This window comes from Eubalaena glacialis, chromosome 9, assembly GCF_028564815.1.
Source record: "Eubalaena glacialis isolate mEubGla1 chromosome 9, mEubGla1.1.hap2.+ XY, whole genome shotgun sequence".
Taxonomy (NCBI): Eukaryota; Metazoa; Chordata; class Mammalia; order Artiodactyla; family Balaenidae; genus Eubalaena; species Eubalaena glacialis.
This window is the reverse complement of record NC_083724.1, coordinates 76,524,677-76,550,499: the sequence shown is the minus strand read 5'-3', so window position 1 is coordinate 76,550,499 and position 25,823 is coordinate 76,524,677. Positions and strand designations below refer to the sequence as shown.

Sequence of the window (25,823 nt, the reverse complement as noted above, 5' to 3'; positions counted from 1 at the left end):
TCTACAGGTGAGGGGGAAAATTTAGAGATAGAAGAAGCTCTTTTATATCACTTAGGTACAGACTTAAATCCATGTCCTGTAAGAACTCATACATTTCCCCTACTTTTCTCACCTGTGCCATCAGGGTCAGGTTTACAATATTTTCTTCTACACAGCAAAACATAACATCCAATATATAGGTAAATATCAAAAATATCAAAAATATCTGGGACAATAATGAGTTATGCACTGCAGTAATTGTACTCTCACACCTTCCTGTAAAGTCCATGTTTTTAGAAAAATATATTATTGCATATGAAACCACAAACAGGCATTCTGATTCCAGCACATTCTTACTCAAAACAGTATATACAGTCCTAATAGAGTCAGAGGGTACTATAGATTCACACACAGGGGTCTTACGGTGAACGTCCCAGACAGACAGACAGCAATCTATATACACGTCCATATTCTATGTCACCTCTCTTGACTGACAGAGGCTTGCTTGCTTGGCATCAAGGTCTCAAGGGTCTCTCATGCCGGTGAAGGGGAAACAGAATATACAGCTGAAGATGGTCTGTCCTAGGCTGCTTCTTCGGCAGAACAGTCGATTCCCGCGTAGGTAAACTTCTCATAAAGCGTGGTATTCACGTAGGTCTAGAAGAACAAGAGTGGTTCAGAGATACAAACTGGCTCAGTCCTGCCTCCGCCAGGGGCAGTTACAGTAATACCCTGGTTTCCTTAGCTTGTTTCAACTCAAATGCAGATACTTGGGGGGTATTTTTCTATCCTCATTCCCTCTGTTGTGTTTAACAACGTTCTTCCTGAAAAGCATCCCTTGACTTCTGCAAGTAAGATTGTTCCCTCTCACTCGTTTCAGTCTCCGGCTTCTCTTTCTCATGGTCTCTCACTGGTCCCTCCTGACGTGCCCCACATCCTCTCAGGCCCCTTCCTCTGTCTGCTTCTCATCTCCTGCTGTGTGACCTCACCCACATCTCTGGTTTAATTACCAACTGGGTTTTGATGACGTTCAACATCCACTTCCCTAACCTAGATTTGTCTTTCGAACCTCAGATCTGTATAGTCAACTACTTTCTAGAAATTTTGATAGAATTCCTGACCCTCCCCATAGCAACCTGTAGACCACGCTCTGTTGTCTACCTGCTGTTTGTCCTTGGGCAAGTCACTTTTCACCCTTCTAAGTCTGTTTCTTCCTCTATAAAATTAAAGGGTCAGGCTGTATGACTGATGAGATTTAAGATTCCTTCTAGCTCGAATAAGCCAGTTCTATATGTTGTTCTATTGTGTGTGACTGTATCTTATATAGGAATCTTATTTCCTCCAAAATTGTAACTTCCTCAAAGTTGGGTCCACATCCTTTATGTCCCTAGCACCTAGGGTCATGCTCAGGAGAACCTGTTGACTTGTATCAACTTTTTATTAACCACAATGGACACATGAGGAATTCCACTTAAAGAACCCCTGCTTTGATCTCCATACTCACCTTTCGTTCTTCTAACATCCTGTTTAAGGACACCAGGATCTGGGCAAATGAGGGCCTTTCATAAGGCTTCTCCCGCCAGCATTGTCTCATGAGATCATACCTTTGAAAACAGAGTGAAAGGGTTAAGTCTACAACTGTGCTTCAGGCCTGGGCACAGCCAGGTGTAGGGTATGGCAAAAAAGAGAATGTAGCCACCCAACTCATGGTCATCATGCTTAGCCAGCAAAAGACAAAAGTACGGCACCTAGGAAGGTTCTGTTAGGCCTCCCATCTCCCCATCCAAGTCCCCTTTCTTCTCCCAGTAGATCTAGTGCCTGCTTTAGGTACCATTGCCATGGGATCTTGGTCTCAGCTATTCTGATCATCTGGAAAGAACTGAGTTACATGTCTACGGCAGCGTGTCCCTTGGAATACCACACCTCTCAAAATGTGTTTTATTTTTTAAAATGGCCCCGTGCTCAAATAAATTTGCAAAATGCCACCCATCGCATCTTCGTCTTAGGGATCGACCCAGGAAAATCTTGAGAAGTCATTCCATTAAAAACAAACAACCTTTTTAACCAGGTTTAACCTAGAAGCTTCCCAGGCATAACTGATCACAGAACTCTTGTGTCATTTATTTATATCTCACACTTTCCACATAGTTTAGGAAGGGCTGGTCTAAGTCAGTACTTTCTCAAATGTGGCCAGAACTACTTGTATTGTTAAAATGCAGATTCCTGGGACCCACCCTAGATGTACAGAATCATGTCTGGGAATGGGGCTCAAGATTTCACATGCTGACCAAGTGACTCAGGGGAACTGTAGAGCACAGAGGGCTCTCAACCATCAGCCTGGGGTGTTAGAGATTCTATCAATAGAACAGTTTGTACTTTAACAGAAGCTTCATAAGGGCTGAAAATATCACTCCTTATGGAATGAATCTCAAAAGGTGGAATTTTAGGGACTTTGTCCAATGATGGTTCAAGTACATCCAGGTTTTCCCAGGATGGTCTAGTTTTATATCTCTTGTACCATAACAATAATAGCACCCTGTTTCACTCTTAGAAGTGGCTTGGTTTGGATGATAAATTACTTGCTCAGCCTAGAGCCTTGCACTCTTCAAATCATGCCAGTTAGGCAGCAACTACATTGGTTAGTTCTGGGAATGGCAACATCACTAAAGACAATCGTTATTCCCCTGAGAGGAATACTTACTCCTGGAAAGTAATCCTCATAGAAGTAAGATTTTATGAAGAAAAATCTGTCTTCCTTAATATAACAGCTCTGAAATCTCTATCCCCAACGTTAGTCTCAAGGTTTCATACATTTATTCATGGATAATTTCATGAATTTATTTCAGATCTTTTCTGCATTTGTTGCCCTTTCTCATTTCAACCTTAAGATTCAACCAAGAATCATCACCTTAAATTCCTCCTGGATTTCTATGCCTAGAAAGCTGTTATTCCCTGCCCATTGCATCACAGTCTTAGTTTCAAGAACCCCCTTGTTTCTGACTATTTGGGGTTGTGCGTGTGTGTGTGTGTACATATAGGTAAACATATGTGTATGTATCAGACAGCTCCTTCATTAGAGTCAGTCCAAGAAATGTACAGGGGGGAAGTTAGGATAAAATGGCCCCGGGTGAGGCCTGACTTACACCTCATCATCACAGTTTAGGGGCTTCTCCAATCTGTAGCCCTGGGGCAGCTTCTCGTAGAGCTCTGCACACGTCATCCCACAGTAAGGGGTGCCACCTGGAAGACAGGAAACGGTGCGCCCTAAGCCCCCTCGGATGCAGAAGGCAGCATCTCCTGCCCTGGGGCTATACAGCCAAGAGGCTGGGAGAAAGACGGGGTGTGTCAAGCGATGCTGAGCACCCGGCGTGATCTTCCTCTGGAGCAAGCCTACCGCACGTCACAGCTGGACTTCGGCTACAGACCGTGCTCCCATGCGGCCACTCCTTAGTGCAGAGATGCACCACAGTCTCCTTCCTTCCGGTGCTATTCCTCTTCCCCAAGTCTGTCTACACACGGCACGTCTATTGTACCAATGACATGGATCTTTTTCCTAATTGGAAGTCTGTATTTATGTTATGCAATTCCTATTTTATCTATCAATGTTAATTAGAAAAGCAATACATGTTTATTGTGGAAAATACAAAAAATAATGCAGAAAAAAACTACTTTTTTTAATCCTTCTGTGTAGTCCTCCCAGTTTTTTTCATGTGTAATATTTATAAAACTGGGATTATGGGAAATTTTTCTGGTTTTTGGCATGCACATTTTCACATGGTGTTAAATGGCCATAGAAAATGTGACTTTTCATAGCAGCATAGTATACTGTCTTCAAGTCGTAGAAGTAAACTTATGACAGCTCTGTGACATCTGTGCACAAGCAGAGACAACTCAGAATGAAGTTCTTGGCCACCAGGTTATTAGTATTAAATATGACATTAGACACAGGGCTTTCATAAAGAGAACCATGGGAATAAACACACTCAAACATGGAAACCCGTAAGGTTCTTCTCCCAAGTGGCATCTGTTGGCACCGAGTACAAATGTTACCCATGAAAGTATACGGTAAAGGAGTCCGGGAGGGGCGCACTCCCTTTGCCTAGAGCCTCACCTGGTAGGTAGACATGGATACTCACCTAAGCTAACAATCTCCCATAGTAACACGCCATAGGACCACCTGCAGAGGGACAAAAGAGAAACCAATAATCAGCACGCATGTTGCCCAGTCAACTTTCTGCCCAGAAAGCCAGGGCGACTGAGCCTAGGTCAGAGAAGGAAAAGTTATATGTCTGTTTCCTAGGCTAGGGCCTTGCACACAGCATGCATTTATCTCCTCTCCGGCCAATGGAAGGATTATAACAGGGAAACAGTGTTAGTTCTGCCAGAGCTCCCACTCGCTTCAGGTAGAGAATGCAAGGTGGTGCTTTTCACCTGGAAAGCAGGAGATTCTAAGCCAGACAGACCTGTGTCAAATCCCATCTCTGCCACCTGATACTCGTGTGACCTGGGACAAGTGACTAGAACTCCTGAGGCCTCTTAGTGTATTCTTCCAAAAGTGGGGACACCAATTTCTTACTCAAAGTTATGCAGAGATGATGTGAGATAACATATAAAGGCACACACTGAAGACACAGTAACACTTTGGGCCTCCGTTCTTCCTCCTGAAAAGAGGGAACCTGGGCAAAAGGACTCAGGCCTCAATCCCAACCCTTCCATCCCCCGCCAGCCTGAGACTTGTCACGCAGGCTGCAAGCAGAGGTGGTTCCCACTGTGTCTGTCTGCTTTCCATCCCTGCCACCTCTGACCCCCAGCAGCTACTGTGGGCCACCTCCTCTGATCTAGGTCCTTGTGCTGAGGTCAGTCTGGGGAGTGGAGCCATGGGAAGGCTGGGATGCCCCTTGCTCCTCTGGAGATGAGGAATTCACCACTTGAGGTCACTCCTCGACATGCAGAAAGAAACCCAAAGCCTGCCACCAGGGAAAACTGTCCCCTCTGGGGCTTCATTTAGTCTGTGATTTCCTGGGATTAGTGATTAGCTTTATTCCCCAGAGGGATACGATATTCCTGCTTCTCTTTAAAACCTCTGTCAAATGGATATTTTTCTGGGACAAAAAAAAAAAAAAATCCCTCAGCAGTGAGAGGCTTTACTTACACGTCACTGTTGGTTGTATACACGCTGTAATTTAGTGACTCGATCGCCATCCAGCGCACGGGGAGCCGTCCCTGGAGAGAACGAGGTGAGATGCCGCTTAGGCCGGACAGGGCCCCTTCCCAAGGCTCGCCGCTGGCCTGAAGCTGGGGCTCACCCAAGTCCACGGGGAGGTCCCCAGACAGAAGGCGTGGCAGACTCAGGAACTGTTTTGCGCATGTCCCACCCACAAGTGTGCTTTTAAATTCAAAGACGTGCAAATTGTGTGAGTGTCCCACTTACCTCAAGGGGCCTACCACAGTTTCATATAAAGAAAAACAACGATGTGTGCACACGTGTGTGTGTGGATGTGTGTGTCCTTTCACTGGTCACTCAGTTATTCCCTTTGTGGCTGTCAGAGGCACTCAGAGGTCTGAAAGGAGAGACAGGCCTAGGAACTGAGAAGTAAGCTGTAACGCAGGAAAGGCTAAAGTGATGGGAGGAGACCGCGTGTGCCTGGAGGGGATTGTGCAGGAGTTTCCAGAGCGGGGGACACATGAGTTCGGTTCTGTAAGATGTGTAGGCACCGTCAGGTGGATGGGGGAGGAAAGAGCGTTTCAGGCCAAAGGGAAGAGTGCGCCTGTGACTCACAGAGGAGGTGATGACTTCTAGCCAGTGCCATGTGCATTGGGTTTGGAGACAGGATCACAGACACTTGCCCACCCTTTGGGTGCCTGGCCCCGACTCCCTCCAGGTTTGCCCCATTTCTTGGCTTACTGAGTCCAGGCTGGGGAAAATGAGATGTGGACTGGAAAATGTGAAGTTTGCTGAGTTTTATTCCTAGTTTCCTCAAATTTGCTATGAATTTGGGTTCCTTTCCTCTCGACCCACCGCAGGAATACATGAACCCTACTGAGAGATGGATCCCTCCCTCCCAGAGATCTGTCCAAGCTCTAACAGTGGCATTTCAGCTTACATTAGCCAGTGGGTGGGGCAAAATCAGCAGTATGTAGGGGATCTTTCTCAGCCCCCCTCAAAACCAGAGCAGGCATTCTCCCAGACTCCCATGAGACCAGCCCTGACCTGGATCCCAAGAATTATTCCTGAATGTGAAATTCTCTCCCAGTTCTTTATTTACTGGCACTATTTTGAAGCTCTTTCTGACCATAAATCCCAAATGGTTGTCCTGTACTTTAAGGTTTAAATATAAAAGTATCCTTTCTCAAAAAAGATCCACGGTTGCTAGGGGTGGGGTTGGGTTTGGGGTCTGAATAGGCAGAAAACAGGATTTTTAGGGCAGTGAAAATCTGTAAGATACCATAATGAAGGACATATGTCCTTATAAATTTCTCCAAACCCATAGAATGTACAACACCGGGAGTGAGCTTTGATGTAAACTATAAACTTTGGGTGATTATGGCATGTCAGTGCAGGTCCATTGGCTGTAACAAAGGTACCACTGTGGCAGAGGATGTTGATGATGGGGGAGGGTATGCATGTGTGAGGGAGGGAGTATATGGGAAATCGCTGTACCTTCCTCTCCATTTTGTTGTGAACCTAAAACTGCTCTTAAAAAAATAGTCTTTTTTTAAAAAAGATCCTTTCTCACATCTACATCTTCAGTGTTCTCCTCAACATCCATGCCTCCCTTCTCTCTATATCCACCCCACCCCATCTGTCACCTGCTTTTCTCTCTTCCCCTTCACAGCTATGGAATGGAAAGAGTTGTCTACATTTCCTGTTTGGTCTTTGCTCTCATTTACTCCCAACCTGCTGACCTCTGACCTCGTACCTCCTAATGACTGATTTCCATGCGCACTTCTTCTTTTTTTTTTATTTGACTGCTTTTGGATCTGCCCACATGTGTCTGTCCCTACTGCTATCACCTTGGTGCAGGCCACCATCATATCCTGCCTGATGACAACCACCTCTCCACGGATCTCCCAGCCTCTAGTTTCACTCCCTAATGACCTGTTCTCCACATCACAATCACTCTAAATGGCAAGTACAACCATGTGGTTCCTTTCCTTAAAGTTCCTTAATGTCCCTGTTGTCACAAGATCCCCAATGCTTAGGTGAGTCTCCAAATCCTTAGCTGGCATCCAAAGCTCTTCAGGACCTTATCCGCACTTGCATTTTAACTATCAAGCTTGCCTTTTAGTTTTTACTTATTGCCTTCCACAAGCATACACTCTTTTCCATAGTTCCAATCACAGTGAACCTAACCATTTTGGAACTTTCCACTCCCTTGGAAAGTTCCAACCTTGCATTTTAACTCTCCCTCTTTTCTGCATCACACTCCAGCTATATTGAATTACTTAATCCCCAAAGGTTCCATGCTTTCCTTTGCCTCTCGATTTTTATATATACCACATCCTCCAGGTCATCCACTTCATTCTTACATCTCCAATATCTACTTGACATTTACTGTAAAGCTTCAGTGTGCTTCCTCTGAGTTCCCATGGCACCTGCACTTTCCTCATCCTCAGCCTCATCCACTGTTACGATTGTTCATTATGTGTCTCTGAGCTCTTTGAAGGAGAACACTGTGTCTGAATTATATTATCCCCAAACCTAGCACAAGCATGAAACATTATAGTAATAAATAAATCCATGCTGACGGGATCGCTATATTAATCAATGATAGTAAAACCCCAAATCACTTAAGTACGTTAGTTTGCAACGCTTCCAGTATTAGAATCGCCTGGGGGGATTTAAAAAAAAAACTGATGCAGGATGCCCTCCCCAGAATACCTAAGCCGTAGGACTCAGCATCTGTATTTTTTTTAATTTCCCCAGACGACTCTAGGTGCCATAGGAATTGAAAATCTCTGACTTAAATAATAGGCCAGAGAAAGTGGCTCCTCTGCCCTCTGGTGGTGTCTTGCTATACTGCACCCTTCTTGCAGGGAGCTTGGTCCTCTCCAATCCCTTCTCTTTTCTCCCGCTACCCTCACCCTGTCCTTTTCCTCCCCAGAACCCATGCTGCCACTGCACACTTTGCCCTTCCACTGGGAGATAGACTTGAGCCCTACCAGTGCTCTGCCCCTCTAAGCACTCCTCCTAAGCTCCCCAAGATACAGAAATCCCTACCCTTTATGAAATGCCAAGCAAACCACCCTTAGCTTTGGGGGACTAAGGAAAGCAACCAAATAAGATGCGTGGATGACGGGGCTAAACTGTGTTAACCTCTCTTTCCCCTCATCTGGGGCAAATCCCCGCCCCACCCACGCCAGAGTGAAGGAAGGAGAGGAATTCTGTGATGGAGATAAGAGGATTCTAAGGAGGATGCTTCCAGGAGGAGTGGGGAGAGCCAGAGTAGATGCATGAGTGGTGGTAGGTCCTGCTTCTTTAAGACCAGCCCAGCTCCTTCCCAGAGAAAAGTCTGCTTTGAATGGGGCAAATCTGAAGAGTTTAGGGGAAAAAAAAATATTGCCTGGAAACCAGCCCTCAGGGAGGCACCTCTGGCTTCCAAAAAGTGCTGATGTTAATAAGTATCCAGGACCAGGGGCATGGTGGTCTCTAAGAACCAAAGGATACTAACTTCGAAACCGCATCCAAAAAGGGAGTGGAAAGTTCCAAAGTAGTTAGGTTCGCTGTGATTGTAACTATGGAAAAGAATGTATGCCTGTGGAAGGCAATAAGTAAAGAATAAAATAAATTCATCGTGTCCAGGTTGTGAACTGTGGACCATTTCCTCTTGAAAGCATTCTTGAGTATTATTTCTGTGCTATCTTGTCAGTAACTAAAATAAGTACATTGAAGAGAAAGGAAACTTGAGCTTGAGGATAAACACAGAAGCCTGAGCCTTGCTAGGAGGCAATTTGGTACCCACAAGAGTAAAAGGACCCTCTATATGTTATAAGAACTGGAGTCATCCCAAGAAGGCTGAGCCCAGGTAATGCTGGGAGAGCCAGGCCAGTGGAGTGGACTTACCCAACACGTGCAAAGACTACAGGGTGTGTCACCCCCAACGCCCTGCATTGCCCACCCGCTCAGGGAAAGCAGAGGGTGGTGGCATGTTGTCGGCACAGCACTAATGTCCAGGAATGTGGCATGTCCAGGGCTTTATGATTCTAGGGTGGACAAAAGTAGCAGAATGGGTCCAGCTTCTCTCTTCTAACACTGTGGTAAGGTTCTCCCGGGAGCTTGTATTTGAAGATAAAATGTGACTGTTTAGGAGACTAGGTATCATTAGGTGAAAGTGGATTTCATTGGGGCTTGAACAGTGAGCAGAGAACTTTTGGCAAAGAGGGAAATCTTATATGAGCATTTAGAAGTTATGAGTTTCTCTCTAGAGCATCCTTGTGATTTAGGAACCTCATTAATTGATTTCCTTGATGTTTTAGAAAGTATATTAAGTGTCTTTTCCCCCCTCCTATGTTTGCTGTGCAAAAGGGGACTGTGGGAGCTCTCCAGAGGTTTCTGAGTGAGACCAGACCTCAGGGTCTGGGCTGGATGTAGACCTGAGTCCCTGCAGCACGAGGCTTGCACGTTCAATTACTTGGCCACATGTGACAGGGCCTTCTTCATTGGTAAATGTGGACCCTCCAGTCATTTTAGGAATCAAAAATGAGAAAGGATGTTTGCTGGGCCAGGGCATTATCCAATGGGGAAAATGGTCAGAGGCCTCAGTCGTCACAGAAAGATGGTATTCTAAGAGAAACGACATCAGGAGAGGGAGGGGTGCCCCGGAAAGGATCTCATCAGCGTCTGTTCTGAACTTACCATCGTCTTTTTCACGTACACTTCTTGACCTCGGGACAATCCAAAATCGGCTATTTTGGCTACATAGTTTTCACCAACTAAAATGTTCCTGGCAGCCAGGTCCCTGTGAATAAACTGAAATTAAAAAATAAAAAAATCATGTATTTTCAGCATCGCATTTGCTTTTTCACTCCATTTTGTTTCTTGCCTAGGGGCAAGAGCTTTGGGAAACAGAGAGGTCAGTGTGAAAAGGGGTTTTCAAAAGTCACCAGAATCCAGTTCCCTTAAAGTTCCTCTCCTAAAGGCTCAGTGAGTGGATTCTGCCAAATGACCCACATGTCTTTGGAGGAGCAACCTGGAAGCAAAACCAGGTCATGAAATCTTCCAGTTGCCATGAATGGCCTCTGCTACTGTGCATTATTTAGAGCCACACCAAGCTAAGATCGGTGAAGGCACCTCACCAAATATACATGATGAGAGTCACTAGATAAACATACCGTCAGTGTTGGGCATTAACTTCTATATAAAGAGATGGAACATTAGCAAAGATATGAAAGTTAGAAGATTGTAAGAAGGAATTAAGGAAGAGAGAGGGACCAAAAACAAAATGTACAAACTTATCTAAACTCTGATTCCAGAGAGAATTTCAGAGGAAAGATGTCCAAAGCAAGGTCCTCAGGACGAACCTGTTTTTGGCTCAAGTAGTCCATTCCCCGGGCCACATCTGCTGCAAAGTGGAGGAGCTGCTGGGAGGACAGCGTGGAGGCGGTGCTGTTAGCGATGGCGAACGCGGGGTCCGTCTCCAGCACGCGGCTCTTGCGCAGGAAGTCAAGGAGGTTGCCGTGCGGGGCATACTCGATGGCCAGGTACAGGTAGCCTGTGCGGGAAGGGAGAGAGCACCACTTTATCAGTAGCCCTAAGCTGCCGTGATATTTCTGAGATGTGCTATGATCCTCGGGAGCCGCTTATAAACCTCTGTTTTATCGTAAAGTTACACATCTAGTGGTACCAACCTCGGTAATGCTGGGGCCAGGAGGAAGACAGGTGACATCATTCCTGCCATACTTAAAGTGCTTGCTCTCAGGGTTCCCCTCCCCACCCCTACCAAACATAGAGGGCTTCCTGTCACCTACTCGGTGACACTAGTAGAATGAAATCAAAGCATTTGCTTCCAGACGATCTAAGACAGCTAGCCCACATCACCTTTCATTTTTTTATTCAATCAATATTGAATATCAAGAACCTAATATGAGCCAGGCATGTTATTCCAGTATGAATCTAGGTTTTCCTGAGGTTATTTTTTTTTAATCAAAAAACAATGATTAAATATCCATAGCAGAAGGACCCACACCAGGTAACTTTCTCTCCCTCCTACCTTCTGCTCCTCCCTAAAATCTGGAATAAGTCACTATATTGCTGAGTAGGTCACTAGTCAGCAGAGTCTAGTGTCAGGGATTGCATTTTTGCTTACAGAAACCAGAAGACTCAACCTTTTAGGAAAAAAAATAAAACAAAATAGTTCCTAGAGGAAACTATGGTGCAGTGTCTTATTTTTATTCCAAATTGCTTTCTCCTTTTTCTTTTTTAATAAAATGTAATCTGCTTTGATAAAAACATTGATCTTTGGAGACAATGAAAAGTAAAGTGGTTTTACTGTCTTTTAAAGGTGAATTATTTGTTTTTTTTTTTTAATGTCGAATGAATTTAAACTTCAAAGATATTCTAAGAAAGTGAAATTCTCAAAAAAAAAAAAATCTTCTAGCACTGAATCCTGTTGTACTATAAGGAAAGATATACTTCAATTCTGGTATGAATGTGCTTTCTCACTTCTTTACTGAATTATAAATTTTAAGAGCGAACCAATAATGTGACGGTAGAGCAAAATTTTAAAAGATATATATTCTTCTGTTGTTGTCGGTTTCTTTCTTTTTTTTTTTTTTTTAACTTTCATTTACTGCTGTCCCATGCTGATTACTGTTCTCAGGAAATAGCTCAAAAATAAATGTCATTACTTCATTATTTAACCTAAGAGACATGATCTGGCTTTCAGAATTACACCCTTATTGGGTCACAGAATGATATATTGTTTGAAGTACCAGTATTTTTAGTTTAATAAATTGAGGAAAAGGAAGTAGTCTCTTTTCCATTGTTGGTATTTGTGCTGCAAAGTCAACAAGAGGTTGTCAAGTTTGTAAATAATTGCTGTGTGGAGCTTTTTTGTTGGAGCAAATTTTTCCACGAGAAATTAAGATTAAGCATAGATTTAGATCTACAAACCCAGGTAGCATGCAGAGGTAAAGCCATGAAAGATTTCTTGTTACCTACTCATTCACAGCTAATTACACACATTACAATAGGAAATACTCAATAAATACTTGAATTAATAATATAAGTTGAACTTAAGAGTATGTGTGACATAGGATAGTTGTAAAACTTCAGTGTTATTGTACAGGACATTGTTTTGGATAAAAACAAAGTATTGATACTATTAGATATAAGCTTATTATTATTATTTTAACCTAAGCATCACCAGTGCTTTCACATTACAGTAGATAAATGGCATTCACAGATTTAACATTCAGAATATCAGTTCCTTGGGTTTGGAGGGAAAATGAAAAGGTAGGCAACTAACAAGAACCAATCTACTTCGCTCTTCCTGGTGCTGAGGGCTGCCTCAATCCACTTAGTAGTAGCTGAGAAAACCTCTGGATTAGCAAAGGTGAAGGCATGTCGGAGCCGTGGATATTTTTGGGCAGTAATAGCTGAACCACATCAGAGGCCAAAAGATTCAGCCTTGGGATCTACCTTCAAAAAGATACTAAATCTCAGCACGATCTATTAATGGGACCAGACATTCAGACTGAAACTGCAACTTAAAAAAAAATAGATAACAATCTTAGATGACTGTGTTTCCTAATTTCAATATGGAATGTGCCTGTTTTAAAAAAAACAAAAAAAAAAAATCTGGCAGGAAAGCCAGGAAAAGAGCATCTTACCACGATGTTCACACGCTCCCAAGAGATTGATGATGTTTGGGTGGTGTCCAAGTTTACAAAGCACCTCCAGTTCCCCAGCGAAGTCCCTGTGGTCATCTTTGGAAGCATATTCTGGGAAGAAAGTAAAGAGTAGTGATCCCTTTCTGTTACACCTCTTCAGAAACAACTGTCCCCCCTCTGCTCCCCAGAACCTTCAGGTACACTCAGCCACCATTAGGTCTGGAAAACTGTATAGAAATCAGAGATGACTATAATGCAGATGCTTCTTTATTGTTGGGGGCTGTCCTGTATGAAGTAGGATGTTTAGCTGCACCTCTGACCTGACCCACTAGATACCAGTAGCCCAACTGAAAATGTATCCAGAAATCACCAAATGTCTCCCCTGGGGGCAAAATCACCCCTGCTTGAGAACCACTGCTCTGAAGTTTTCCTGTTGAAGCTCTCAAATACCCAGGGAAATGATTTGGTCGAGATGGAGCTGCATCCATTCTTAGACTCTGGCTCTCCCAGCTAACTCTACCGTCCAGAGACAAATATGCTCAGGAATAAAAACAAAGTTGTAGTGAAACATCACCAGTAGTGTACACACCTTGCTTTATTATAATAACTTTACTTTTTGCCTAAATCAGTCCTACTGAAAAAACTCAAATCTCAATGACATTTTCATAGAAGTTGCTTGGTAGTCAGGAAACAGTTGCATTTCTTTCTGTCCCTTTCATTCCATCTGTCCGCTAGCACTTTGATCAGAGGGAGAACCACCAATCAGGCTGAAGAGAAAGCTCTTTGGCTGACGCACAACTGGCTGATCAGCCTTGAGTCGGTGACAGTATGCTATTATGGCTTTTTGAAGAAATAACATTGGGGGAAGGGGTGAGAAGGGAGCTGGTAGCCATGTGCATGCTTGAACATGCTTGGAAATTATGGGAATGTTTCATATGGGCTAAGGGTACCCATAAGGCTGACAAGTAGGCAATTCCAAGTCGAGGACCCTGTTTATACCACAGGGACCTGAGGGTCAATACCTTGGGAGCATTTAAAAAACAAAGCTCTTTATAATAAGGTTGTCAGTAGCTGCCCTCTTTGCATGCATGACTTTTCCTGCAAAAACTGTCTGCCCTGGTGCCCTGTTAAGCTATTCTACCTCTTCACATGGGCATGAGATAGACAATCAGCTCAGGTCAGATGCCAATAAAAACTGATGCTACAAAGTTCTACACCCTCTCTCCTCTCACTATTTTTACTGCTTCCTAAATCTCCCTGTAACTAAAGTAGCAAAATGAAAAAGGGATTTCTGGATGCTAAGCAAGGGGTGTGTGCGTGTGTGTGTGGTTTGAAACATTACTGTCTCTAAGCATAAATAATACTGTGTTTATTTTGTTTTGTTCATTTTCTGACATAGTGTTTTCTAGCAATGTGGAAAACAGCGATGATTTAAAAAGATTTAGGGTTAATTGTCATCTTAGGCTTAATATTGCAGTCAAAAAGAAGGAAGACACATCAGCAACCTCAGAGAGTCCTTATTATGGAGCTGCCCAATGAAAGTAGTAATTACATTGCTGGCTCTAATACGCCACTTTCCAAGCCTGTGTGCTGTAAAAGCAACAGTGCAGCTTCGCAATCAAGTCATTTCTAAACTGCCATTTCACCCGGAAGAGAAGACAGCTAGTATTGCCAGGGAACAAGTCATTCTGGTTTCTCAGAAGATCTGATTAAATGGATAGGCCCCATGCAGTCTTTTTTTTTGTTTTCTTCCCCCAAGCAGTCTTGAACACAACTGGAAAAGATCTAGTTCCTGTGACCATAGATCAAGTGTTTTCAAACTTGAGTGTACAGAAGAGCCACTGAGCAAGCTTAAAAACACAGATTTTTTCACGCGCCATCCCAGAAATTAGAATATAGTAGAACCATGAGGGGGAGAAACCCAAGTAGATGCATTTCTAACAATATTTCTAGGAATGTTGATGCAGATAATCCATGAAGATAGTGGTTTGCCAAGTGTGGTCTCCCAAGCCTCAGAATCAGCATCACATGGGAACTAATTAGAAATCCAAGTTCTCTGGCCCTGCGCCAGACTTACTGTATCAGAAACTGTGGGGTGGAGCTGAAGAACCTGGTTTTTTAACAAGCCTTCCAGGTGATTCGGATGCATGCTCAATTTTGAGAACCACTGGATTAAGAAAAATAATGCTCCCCCAAAGTCAGCAGGGTATGACAGAGAATCTGTATTCTCACATCCCAAGGAATCAAGACAGTGGTACCTAAATAGCTTATGCCTTCATGTTTACATCCTGACCCTCAAAGGAAACATCACCTTCAGTTGCACATAACAGCTCTCTCTGACACCACGCCAATTTTTTGTTTGAAGAGTGTAAGACCTTAGAGGAAAGATTCAACAGGAAGTCAAGCTGTCCCCTCACCCTAGTAAAATGCTGACTCGAGCAGTCCAAGCACTGACCTTTCATTCTCTTGATGGCAGCGTCCATCCGTAACCCATCCTTCTTGATGCGAGCTTTCAGAACCTGGCCAAAATTACCCTCCCCAATCACATCTTGAAATTTGATGTCATTCCAGTCAAGCACTGGATAAATTGTAGGATCTGGGTTGTTTTTGGCCTTCCTGTTCAGGGCCAGAGTTCCTGAGTTGAATTGCACAGCTGGTTCTTCCCGCTAGAAAAATAATAGTTTTGTGTCAGGATTTTTCATAATTTTAAGGTACATAATACCTCCTGATTTGTACCCACACTGGGTGAAAAAATAAATACTGTATCCAATTCTAGAATGAAAACGGAAATAGGGTTCATTGAACGGGCCCACTCAGATGAAGTGGCTGCCTATAGAGCTGCATGGGCACAATCACAGGCCTCAGTGGCAAAGCATGCCACAATCAATTAGTTATGTCTGCAGAGGTGAGGGAGGGGAGGATAACAGCATGTATGCCACGAAATAGCATATCCCTGAGTTAGTCACACTTGAGTTTCTACTCTGCTGTGGAATGAGCAGGTGTTGAGTTCTGATCTGGAAAAGAACTCAGAGATCTATCTGGGTCAGTCACAGGACACACCTCTGTGAGAGCTTTGTTTCCTAGCGTCATCTTGGTCTATTCTTGGCTCTTACTCACTCTCTCCCACTTGTTCTAAAGCTCAGAATCTCTCAAGCCCACTCTGGCGTAGACACGGGTCCCAAGATGACTGATGCTTAGAGCAAAACCCAACAGGGTGTCTCCTTTTCTCCTGAGTTTCAGTGGCTGCTGATGGTATCAGGACAAAGCGTCAGTACCATGATGCGCTCTAGCACTCTCTACCCCCTTGCTGGTCCTTCCTCTACAGGGACAGCCTGAGTTGAGCCAGCTCTGGCAAGGAGTCGGATTACAGAGCTTCCCTTGTTCTGTACTGAAGGGAATCTCAGGGACTCATGTACAGGAAGGTATACCTCATTTGGAGTATGTAATTGTACTCAATGTTTCATATACAGAATCAATAAAGTTGCATACAGATTAATTTTACAGAGCTTGAAACCACAAACTAGAGAAATGTTCAGGCTGTAGTATAGCAAAGGACTCAAATGGGGTGCCTATAGGTAAAGTATGATTTTCTAAACCTTTTACTGGTCAAAATGCCTAGATGAAAGAAAGAGGCCGTGCCAAGCACCATGAACTATGGCCGCAGACCAAAGGGTGCACAGGAATGGAGATACACACGTATATGTAATCCATATATATAGGAGGGATAATAGAATTGAAAGAGATATTAGAAGTACAAAATGGAAACTGGAAACAGGGAAACGTGGAGAAAACTGGTCTAGTGCAAATCTTCATTACCTATCACTCTGAGGTCTGGTTACCCTTATGCCCTTCATTACCAAAAATCTTCAGTTCTTTATATTACAAGATTACCCTCGCTGGTGACTTATTACTAGTATGACTGTATTCTCTTTCTGATGGGGCAGTAGTCCTGCTTTAGGCTTGGTTTCCTGCATACTTATTAAGAGCAACCTTTTCACTCTTAGAATTGTTCTGATTTGGACAAGAAATTATATAGTGATGCTATTTATCTCCCATTTCATAATGGAAGACAAAGAAAAGATGAAACTTGCCTAAGGGAAATACTTGCTTTACAGGTAAAATTTTTGACCCACATCTTTAAAATGAAGGTTCTGCATATATGTGGACTTGCACTTATTACTATTAGGAAGATGAGACATACCACGTTTTGGAAGGCTTGGGCCATTCTTCTTTGGACGTTTGCCCTCTTCAACTGCAACATGATCAGAAAGGCCAACAGCACCGTCAGGCAGGTCATTCCCGCTGAGCCAAGGATGGCGATCAGCAGCATCTTCCCGCCTCCGAGGTCTGCTGGGGCTGTGCCGGAGAACACAGGAGAAGGAGCAGGTTAGTCTAGGTAGAGAGAGAGGCCAAGACCATCTGCAGGAGAAGTCACAGTGTAATGGGAGTGTAATGGGAAAGTAATGGCAGCCTGAGCCCAGCCTGAGCCCTGCTAGGTGACCTTGGGCTACTCATTTATTTTCTGGAACTCAATGGAGATGAGTCCGACTCACAGGGCTGTTATAAGTTCAAAGAAATGTGCAGAAGTCCTTTTTAAATGGCAACATGCTAATCACTAATTGTTGTCCTTTGTTCAACGTTCACTTCCAAGTACAGGCCCAAGCAGATGAATATTATCGCGTAATAGTGAGAATGACTAACTAGATCTACGACTTTGGGTAAGTGACTAAACCTCCCTGCACAATTTCACCACCTAGAAAATCTTTAAAGCTCTGCAACGCTAAAGAGCATAGCGTCTGTAAGATATTTTGCTTTGGCTTTTTTCTTGTTTTGAAGAGCTGATGGAGGTTTTCTCACTAGGCATTCTGATCTGAAGTGCCAGATGCAAGGCCTCTGCATGAAGCACCCTGTGAACAACTGAAACTAGACGAAGCACAAAGGAAAAGAAAAAAAACAAGCTGCAAAACCTCTGAAAAAAACCTCTGCACCTCCAGCTCTTGTGGAGGTTGGCATCCTCAGTGGAGGCTCCTATTGCAGGGGGACCTTCAAGATGGTGGAGGAGTAAGACATAGAGATCACCTTCCTCCCCACAAATAAATCAAAAATATATCTACATGTGGAACAACTCCTACAGAACACCTACTGAATGCTGGCAGAAGACCTCAGACTTCCCAAAAGGCAAGAAAATCCCCCCCGTACCTGGCCACGTGGCTGACAGGGTCTTGGTGCTCTGGCCTGGTGTCAGGCCTGAGCCTCTGAGGTGGGAGAGCTGAGTTCAGGACACTGGACCACCAGAGACCTCCCGGCCCCACATAATATCAATTGGCAAGAGCTCTCCCAGAGATCTCTGTCTCAACACTAAGACCCAGCTCCACCCAACAGCCAGCAAGCTCCAGTGCTGGACGCCCCATGCCAAACAACTAGCAAGACAGGAACAAAACACAACCCATTAGCAGAGAGGCTGCCTAAAATCATACTAAGTTCAAAGACACCACAACACGCACCACTGGATGTGGCCCTGCTCAACAGAAAGGCAAGATCCAGCCTCATCCACCAGAACACAGGCACCAGTCCCCTACACCAGGAAGCCTACACAAGCCACTGACCCAACATCACCCACTGGGGGCAGACGCCAAAAACAACGGGAACTACGAGCCTGCAGCCTGTGAAAAGGAGACCCCAAACACAGTAAGTTAAGCAAAATGAGAAGACAGAGAAATATGCAGCAGATGAAGGAGCAAGGTAAAAACGTACCAGACCAAACAAATGAAGAGGGAATAGGCAGTCTACCTGAAAAAGAATTCAGAGTAATGGTAGTAAAGATGATCCAAAATCTTGGAAATAGAATGAAGAAAATACAAGAAACGTTTAACAAGGACCTAGAAGAACTAAAGGGCAAACAAACAATGCTGAACAACACAATAAATGAAATTAAAAATACTCTAGAAGGAATCAATAGCAGAATAACTGAGGCAGAAGAATGGATAAGTGACCTGGAAGATAAAATAGTGGAAATAACTACCACAGAGCAGAATAAAGAAAAAAGAATGAAAAGACTTGAGTGAAGTCTCAGAGACCTCTGGGACAACATTAAATGCACCAACATTCGAATTATAGGGGTCCCAGAAGAAGAAGAGAAAAAGAAAGGGTCTGAGAAAATATTTGAAAAGATTACAGTTGAAAACTTCCCTAACATGGGAAAGGAAATAGTCAATCAAGTCCAGGAAGTGCAGAGAGTCCCATACAGGATAAATCCAAGGAGAAACACACCAAGACACATATTAATGAAACTATCAAAAATTAAATACAAAGAAAAAATATTGAAAGCAGCAAGGGAAAAGCAACAAATAACATACGAGGGAATCCCCATAAGGTTAACAGCTGATCTTTCAGCAGAAACTCTGCAGGCAGAAGGAAGTGGCAAGACATATTTAAGTGATGAAAGTGAAAAACCTACAACCAAGATTACTCTACCCAGCAAGGATGTCATTCAGATTCGACAGAGAAATTAAAACCTTTACAGACAAGCAAAAGCTAAGAGAATTCAGCACCAGCAAACCAGCTTTGCAACAAATGCTAAAGGAACTTCTCTAGGCAGGAAATACAAGAGAAGGAAAGACCTACAAAAACAAACTCAAAACAATTAAGAAAATGGTGATAGGAACATACATATCGATAATTACCTTAACTGTAAATGGATTAAATGCTCCAACCAAAAGACATAGACTAGCTGAATGGATACAAAAACAAGACCCGTATATATGCTGTCTACAAGAGACCCACTTCAGACCTAGGGACACATACAGACTGAAAGTGAGGGGATGGAAAAAGATATTCCATGCAAATGGAAATCAAAAGAAAGCTGGAGTAGCAATTCTCATATCAGACAAAATAGACTTTAAAATAAAGACTATTACAAGAGACAAAGAAGGACACTACCTAATGATCAAGGGATCAATCCAAGAAGAAGATATAACAATTGTTAATATTTATGCATCCAACATAGGAGCACCTCAATACATAAGGCAAATGCTGACAGCCATAAAAGGGGAAATGGACAGTCACACAGTAATAGTAGGGGACTTTAACACCCCACTTTCACCAGTGGACAGGTCATCCAAAATGAAAATAAATAAGGAAACACAAGCTTTAAATGACATATTAGACAAGATGGACTTAACTGATATTTATAAGAGATTCCATCCAAAAAAAAGAATACACTTTCTTTTCAAGGGCTCATGGAACATTCTCCAGGATAGATCATATCTTGGGTCACAAATCAAGCCTTGGTAAATTTAAGAAAATTGAAATCGTATCAAGTATCTTTTCTGACCACAACGCTATGAAACTAGAGATCAATTACAGGGAAAAACCTGTAAAAAAATACAAACATATGGAGGCTAAACAATACGCTACTAAATAACCAAGACATCACTGAAGAAATCAAAGAGGAAATCAAAAAATACCTAGAAACAAATGACAATGAAAACACGATGACCCAAAACCTATGGGATGCAGCAAAAGCAATTCTAAGAGGGAAGTTTATAGCAACACAATACTACCTGAAGAAACAAAAAAAATCTCAAATAAACAACCTAATCTTACAACCAAAGCAATTAGAGAAAGAAGAACAAAAAAACCTCAAAGTTAACAGAGGGAAAGAAATCATAAAGATCAGATAAGAAATAAATGAAAAAGAAATGAAGGAAACAATAGCAAAGATCAATAAAACTAAAAGCTGGTTCTTTGAGAAGATAAACAACATTAATAAACCATTAGCCAGACTCATCAAGAACAAAAGGGAGAAGACTCAAATCAACAGAATTAGAAATGAAAAAGAAGTAACAACTGACACTGCAGAAATACAAAGGATCATGAGAGATTACTACAAGGAACTATGCAAATAAAATGGACAACCTGGAAGAAATGGACAAATTCTTAGAAAAGCACAATCTTCCGAGACTGAACCAGGAAGAAATAGAAAATATAAACAGACCAATCACAAGCACTGAAATTGAAACTGTGATTTAAAATCTTCCAACAAACAAAAGTCCAGGACCAGATGGCTTCACAGGCGAATTCTATCAAACATTTAGAGAAGAGCTAACACCTATCCTTCTCAAACTCTTCCAAAATATAGCAGAGGGAAGAACACTCCGAAACTCATTCTATGAGGCCACCATCACCCTGATACCAAAGCCAGACAAAGATGTCACAAGAAAAGAAAACTACAGGCCAATATCACTGATGAACATAGACGCAAAACTCCTCAACAAAATACTAGCAAACAGAATCCAACAGCACATTAAAAGGATCATACACCATGATCAAGTGGGGTTTATCCCAGGGATGCAAGGATTCTTCAATATATGCAAATCAATCAATGTGATACACCATATTAACAAATTGAAGGAGAAAAACCATATGATTATCTGAATAGATGCAGAAAAAGCTTTCAACAAAACTCAACACCCATTTATGATAAAAATTCTCCATAAAGTAGGCATAGAGGGAACCTACCTCAACCTAATAAAGGCCATATATGACAAACCCACAGCCAACATCATTCTCAATGGTGAAAAACTGAAAGCATTTCCTCTAAGATCAGGAACAAGACAAGGTTGCCCACTCTCACCACTATTATTCAACATAGTTTGGGAAGTTTTAGCCACAGCAATCAGAGAAGAAAAAGAAATAAAAGGAATCCAAATCAGAAAAGAAGAAGTAAAGCTGTCACTGTTTGCAGATGACATGATACTCTACACAGAGAATCCTAAAGATGCTCCCAGAAAAGTACTAGAGCTAATCAATGAATTTGGTGAAGTAGCAGGATACAAAATTAATGCACAGAAATCTCTTGCATTCCTATACACTAACGATGAAAAAACTGAAAGGGAAATTAAGGAATCACTTCCATTTACCATTACAACAAAAAGAATAAAATACTTAGGAATAAACCGACCTAAGAAGACAAAAGACCTGTATGCAGAAAACAATAAGACACTGATGAAAGAAATTAAAGATGATACAAACAGATGGAGAGATATACCATGTTCTTTCATTGGAAGAATCAACATTGTGAAAATGACTGTACTACCCAGAGCAATCTACAGATTCAGTGCAATACCTATCAAACTACCAATGGCATTTTTCACAGAACTAGAACAAAAAATTTCACAATTTGTATGGAAACACAAAAGACCCCAAATAGCCAAAGCAATCTTGAGAAAGAAAAACGGAGCTGGAGGAATTAGGCTCCCTGACTTCAGACTATACTACAAAGCTACAGTAATCAAGACAGTATGGCACTGGCACAAAAACAGAAATATAGATCAATGGAACAGGATAGAAAGCCCAGAGATAAACCCATGCACATATGGTCATCTTATCTTTAATAAAGGAAGCAAGAGTATACAATGGAGAAAAGCCAGCCTCTTCAATAAGTGGTGCTGGGAAAACTGGACAGCTACACGTAAAAGAATGAAATTAGAACACTTCCTAACACCATACACAAAGATAAACTCAAAATGGATTAAAGACCTAAATGTAAGGCCAGACACTATAAAACTCGTAGAGGAAAACAGAGGTAGAACACTCTATGACATAAATCACAGCAAGATCCTATTTGACCCACCTCCTAGAGAAATGGAAATAAAAACAAAAATAAACAAATGGGACCTAATGAAACTTAAAAGCTTTTGCACAGCAAAGGAAACCATAAACAAGACGAAAAGACAACCCTCAGAATGGGAGCAAATATTTGCAAATGAAGCAACTGACAAAGGATTAATCTCCAAAACATACAAGCAACTCATGCAGCTCAATATTAAAACAACAAACAACCCAGTCCAAAAATGGGCAGAAGGCCTAAGTAAACATTTCTCCAAAGAAGATATACAGATTGCCAATAAAAACATGAAAGGATGCTCAACATCACTAATCATTAGAGAAATGCAAATCAAAACTGCAATGAGGTATCACCTCACACTGGTCAGAATAACCATCATCAAAAAATCTAGAAACAATAAATGCTGGAGAGGGTGTGGAGAAAAGGGAACCCTCTTGCACTGTTAGTGGGAATGTAAATTGATACAGCCACTATGGAGAACAGTATGGAGGTTCCTTAAAAAACTAAAAATAGAACTACCATATGACCCGGCAATACCACTACTGGGCATATACCCTGAGAAAACCATAATTCAAAAAGAGACATGTACCACAATGTTCACTGAAGCACTATTTACAATAGCCAGGACATGGAAGCAGCCTAAGTGTCCATCAACAGATGAATGGATAAAGAAGATGTAGCACATATATACAATGGAATATTACTCAGCCATAAAAACAAACAAACTAGAGTCTGTCATATAGAGTGAAGTAAGTCAGAAAGAGAAAAACAAATACCATATGCTAACACATATATATGGAATCTAAAAAAAAAAAAAAGTGTTTTGATGAACCTAGGAGCAGGACAGGAATAAAGACGCAGATATAGAGAATGGACTTGAGGACACGGGGAGGGGGAAGGGTAAGCTGGGGCGAAGTGAGAGAGTAGCCTTGACATATATACACTACCAAATATAAAATAGATAGCTAGTGGGAAGCAGCTGCATAGCACAGGGAGATCAGCTTGGTGATTTGTGACCACCTAGAGGGGTGGGATAGGGAGGGTGGGAGGGAGACGCAAGAGGGAGGAGATATGGGGATATATATATACATATAGCTGATTCACTTTGTTATACAGCAGAAACTAACACAATATTGTAAAGCAATTATACTACAATAAAGATGTTAAAAAAAAAAAAGAGCTGATGGAGAAAACCTGAGGATACAAATGGGACAAGGAAAGAAGGAAGGAAAGAAGAGAGAGAGAGAAAAACCATTAAATTTTGGGCTCAAGTCAAAATAAACTATTAAAGACTATGGTATAACCCCTCCACTTCTTTCCCTTGTTTAAATTCAAATAAAGATAAATTCAATGTATTTTTATGAGAAACAGCATGTAGAGCATGAGCCTATCTTTTAACAATTATTCTATTGTGATTAGCTACCTTTCCTTCTATCTCCATTTTATACGTGCAAAAAGAGATGTCTGAAATGGGATGATGAGGGTTTTTTAGTTTTGTTACATCTTGTCTTTACATTTTTCTCTTTGTATTTTATTTATAGCTTGGATTTAGGGCCTGTATATGTTTTACCAAAACACAAGTAACTATAGAAATTATGCATTTATTAAGAGTGTCATGTGAAAACTATTGAATACAATTCTCTATAATTGGCAGACCCATCATTCCTTGCATATTTCAAACATGTTCCAAAGAATCAGCACTGAGAACAGGGCTTGCTTGATTTTATTTCTTAAGCCCTAGGTAGGCCTCAAGAGAACCAAGAAGTTTTTAGTGCTAAAACATTTTCTGTAAAAATACTCTCGTCTGAATTATAAATTTGCACAAATCACCATTTCCCTCTAATGTCCCTCTGGCTACATTCCCTTGCACAAGCTGTATAGCGCAGAAGGCGAGGAAGTGCAATTTCAGACAGACCTCAGAGGGAAGGCTCTCCAGGAGCTGCAGTTCTTCCCACCCCCGGGGTCCTTGTTCACTAATTACATTCAACAGGTTTTGCCAATCACAAACACTGGAGAGGATTAAGAGGTACAACCCTCCAGTTATGAAATAAATAAGCCACGGGGATGTAATATACAGCATATGGAATATAGTCAATAATATTGTAATCACTTTGTATGGAGACAGATGATTACTAGCCTTATTGTGGTGATCATCTCATAATATATGCAAATGTCAAATCACTATGTAGTGCTCTTGAAACTAACATAATATTGTACATTACATCAACTACATTTCAATTTCAAAAAGTCTCAAACACTGGGCCTTGTGTGCTTGGCACTCTGAGGGATCTCTATCTCAAAGGGCTTATTCTCTCTGGAGTGGGGGTTAGCGGTGGACGTGGAGACATCATAACCTGGATCTGCAAAGTAAAAGAAAACTCGGACTAGCATAGTGTCATCCAAGCTAAAAGAGGGTTCGTTCTGAGAAAGAGTGGAGTGTGGTTCCTGGAGCGCCCACTGAAGCACCACGCAGGGCTGTCTCCACTAAGCTGGGTCCTCTGTCTTCCTTCTGCATGGAATCACATTCATATCCCTCAGAGCTTCGATTGCTGGATGGGGAGTGCTGATGGGCTAAGTTCACCTAAGTTTTCATGATAGATAACAGATCAACGGGTTATCCTTCCAAGGGGCATTTGCATTCCAAGGACCTCTTTAGAGATGGTGACGCCTACCAGCCCATTATGTCACATGATGCGAATATGGGGTAAATATCATAAGACAGTGGGGCTTTTCTGATACTCTCCAGAAATAATTCTATGTAAATACCTGTCCACTCTACCAACCTTGAGATTCAGAAAGAGTCATCAGTTCATGAGAAAAGGTTGGATTGCTTGACCCTATGTTGTTCTCTGCAAAGATGTCCACCTGGTAAGCTGTTTGGGGCTCTAGGCCCTTGAGCTGATACTGGGTGATGGTGGCATTCTTGATCTTCACATCAATGTGCTGGTCTTCATTCTTGCCCTGAACCTTGTAACGGATGATAATAGAAGAAATAGAATAGCCATCCAGGATTGTCCAAGAGATCACAGCTGAGGAGTCTGTGATGTTGGAAATCTTGATGTTTTCTGGTTGAGGAGGGAGAACTAGAAATTTAAAACAAACAAACAATATTTTACTTAAGATATATTACCATCTCTTTGATTATTATGCTTTTGAGGGAGAGTTAATGTCAGCTCATAAACCATGAATGGCTAGTAAGTGTTATCTCAGAGGGTAACTCCAATCAGTTGGTGGTGGACCCGACGCAGACTTGACAAGTGGCTGCAGACAGGAAAATGGCAACACACACACATCACATATTTGCCATCCTTACACTAAATTAAGACCTCGGAAATTCTGTTACTCCACAAACGGCTATTACACTGTTTTTGATACTGAGGAAAAC

General features: G+C 42.1%; 1 protein-coding gene across 2 annotated transcripts in view; it reads right to left on the bottom strand.

The window, feature by feature from the left end:
- Nucleotides 1–258: 258 nt before the first annotated feature.
- Nucleotides 259–25,823, bottom strand: part of TEK (TEK receptor tyrosine kinase) — a 100,515-nt gene continuing 74,950 nt past the window's right edge. For both annotated transcript variants that reach the window (XM_061200477.1, XM_061200478.1), the window contains 11 exons: nucleotides 25,222–25,521; nucleotides 17,012–17,166; nucleotides 15,266–15,476; nucleotides 12,811–12,921; nucleotides 10,501–10,691; nucleotides 9,836–9,949; nucleotides 5,132–5,202; nucleotides 4,116–4,156; nucleotides 3,123–3,219; nucleotides 1,484–1,583; nucleotides 259–636 (listed from right to left, as the gene is read on the bottom strand). In XM_061200477.1, the coding sequence (XP_061056460.1) occupies nucleotides 562–636; nucleotides 1,484–1,583; nucleotides 3,123–3,219; nucleotides 4,116–4,156; nucleotides 5,132–5,202; nucleotides 9,836–9,949; nucleotides 10,501–10,691; nucleotides 12,811–12,921; nucleotides 15,266–15,476; nucleotides 17,012–17,166; nucleotides 25,222–25,521 (1,466 nt within the window). In that variant the 3' untranslated portion in view covers nucleotides 259–561. The remainder of the gene's footprint in view (nucleotides 637–1,483; nucleotides 1,584–3,122; nucleotides 3,220–4,115; nucleotides 4,157–5,131; nucleotides 5,203–9,835; nucleotides 9,950–10,500; nucleotides 10,692–12,810; nucleotides 12,922–15,265; nucleotides 15,477–17,011; nucleotides 17,167–25,221; nucleotides 25,522–25,823) is intronic.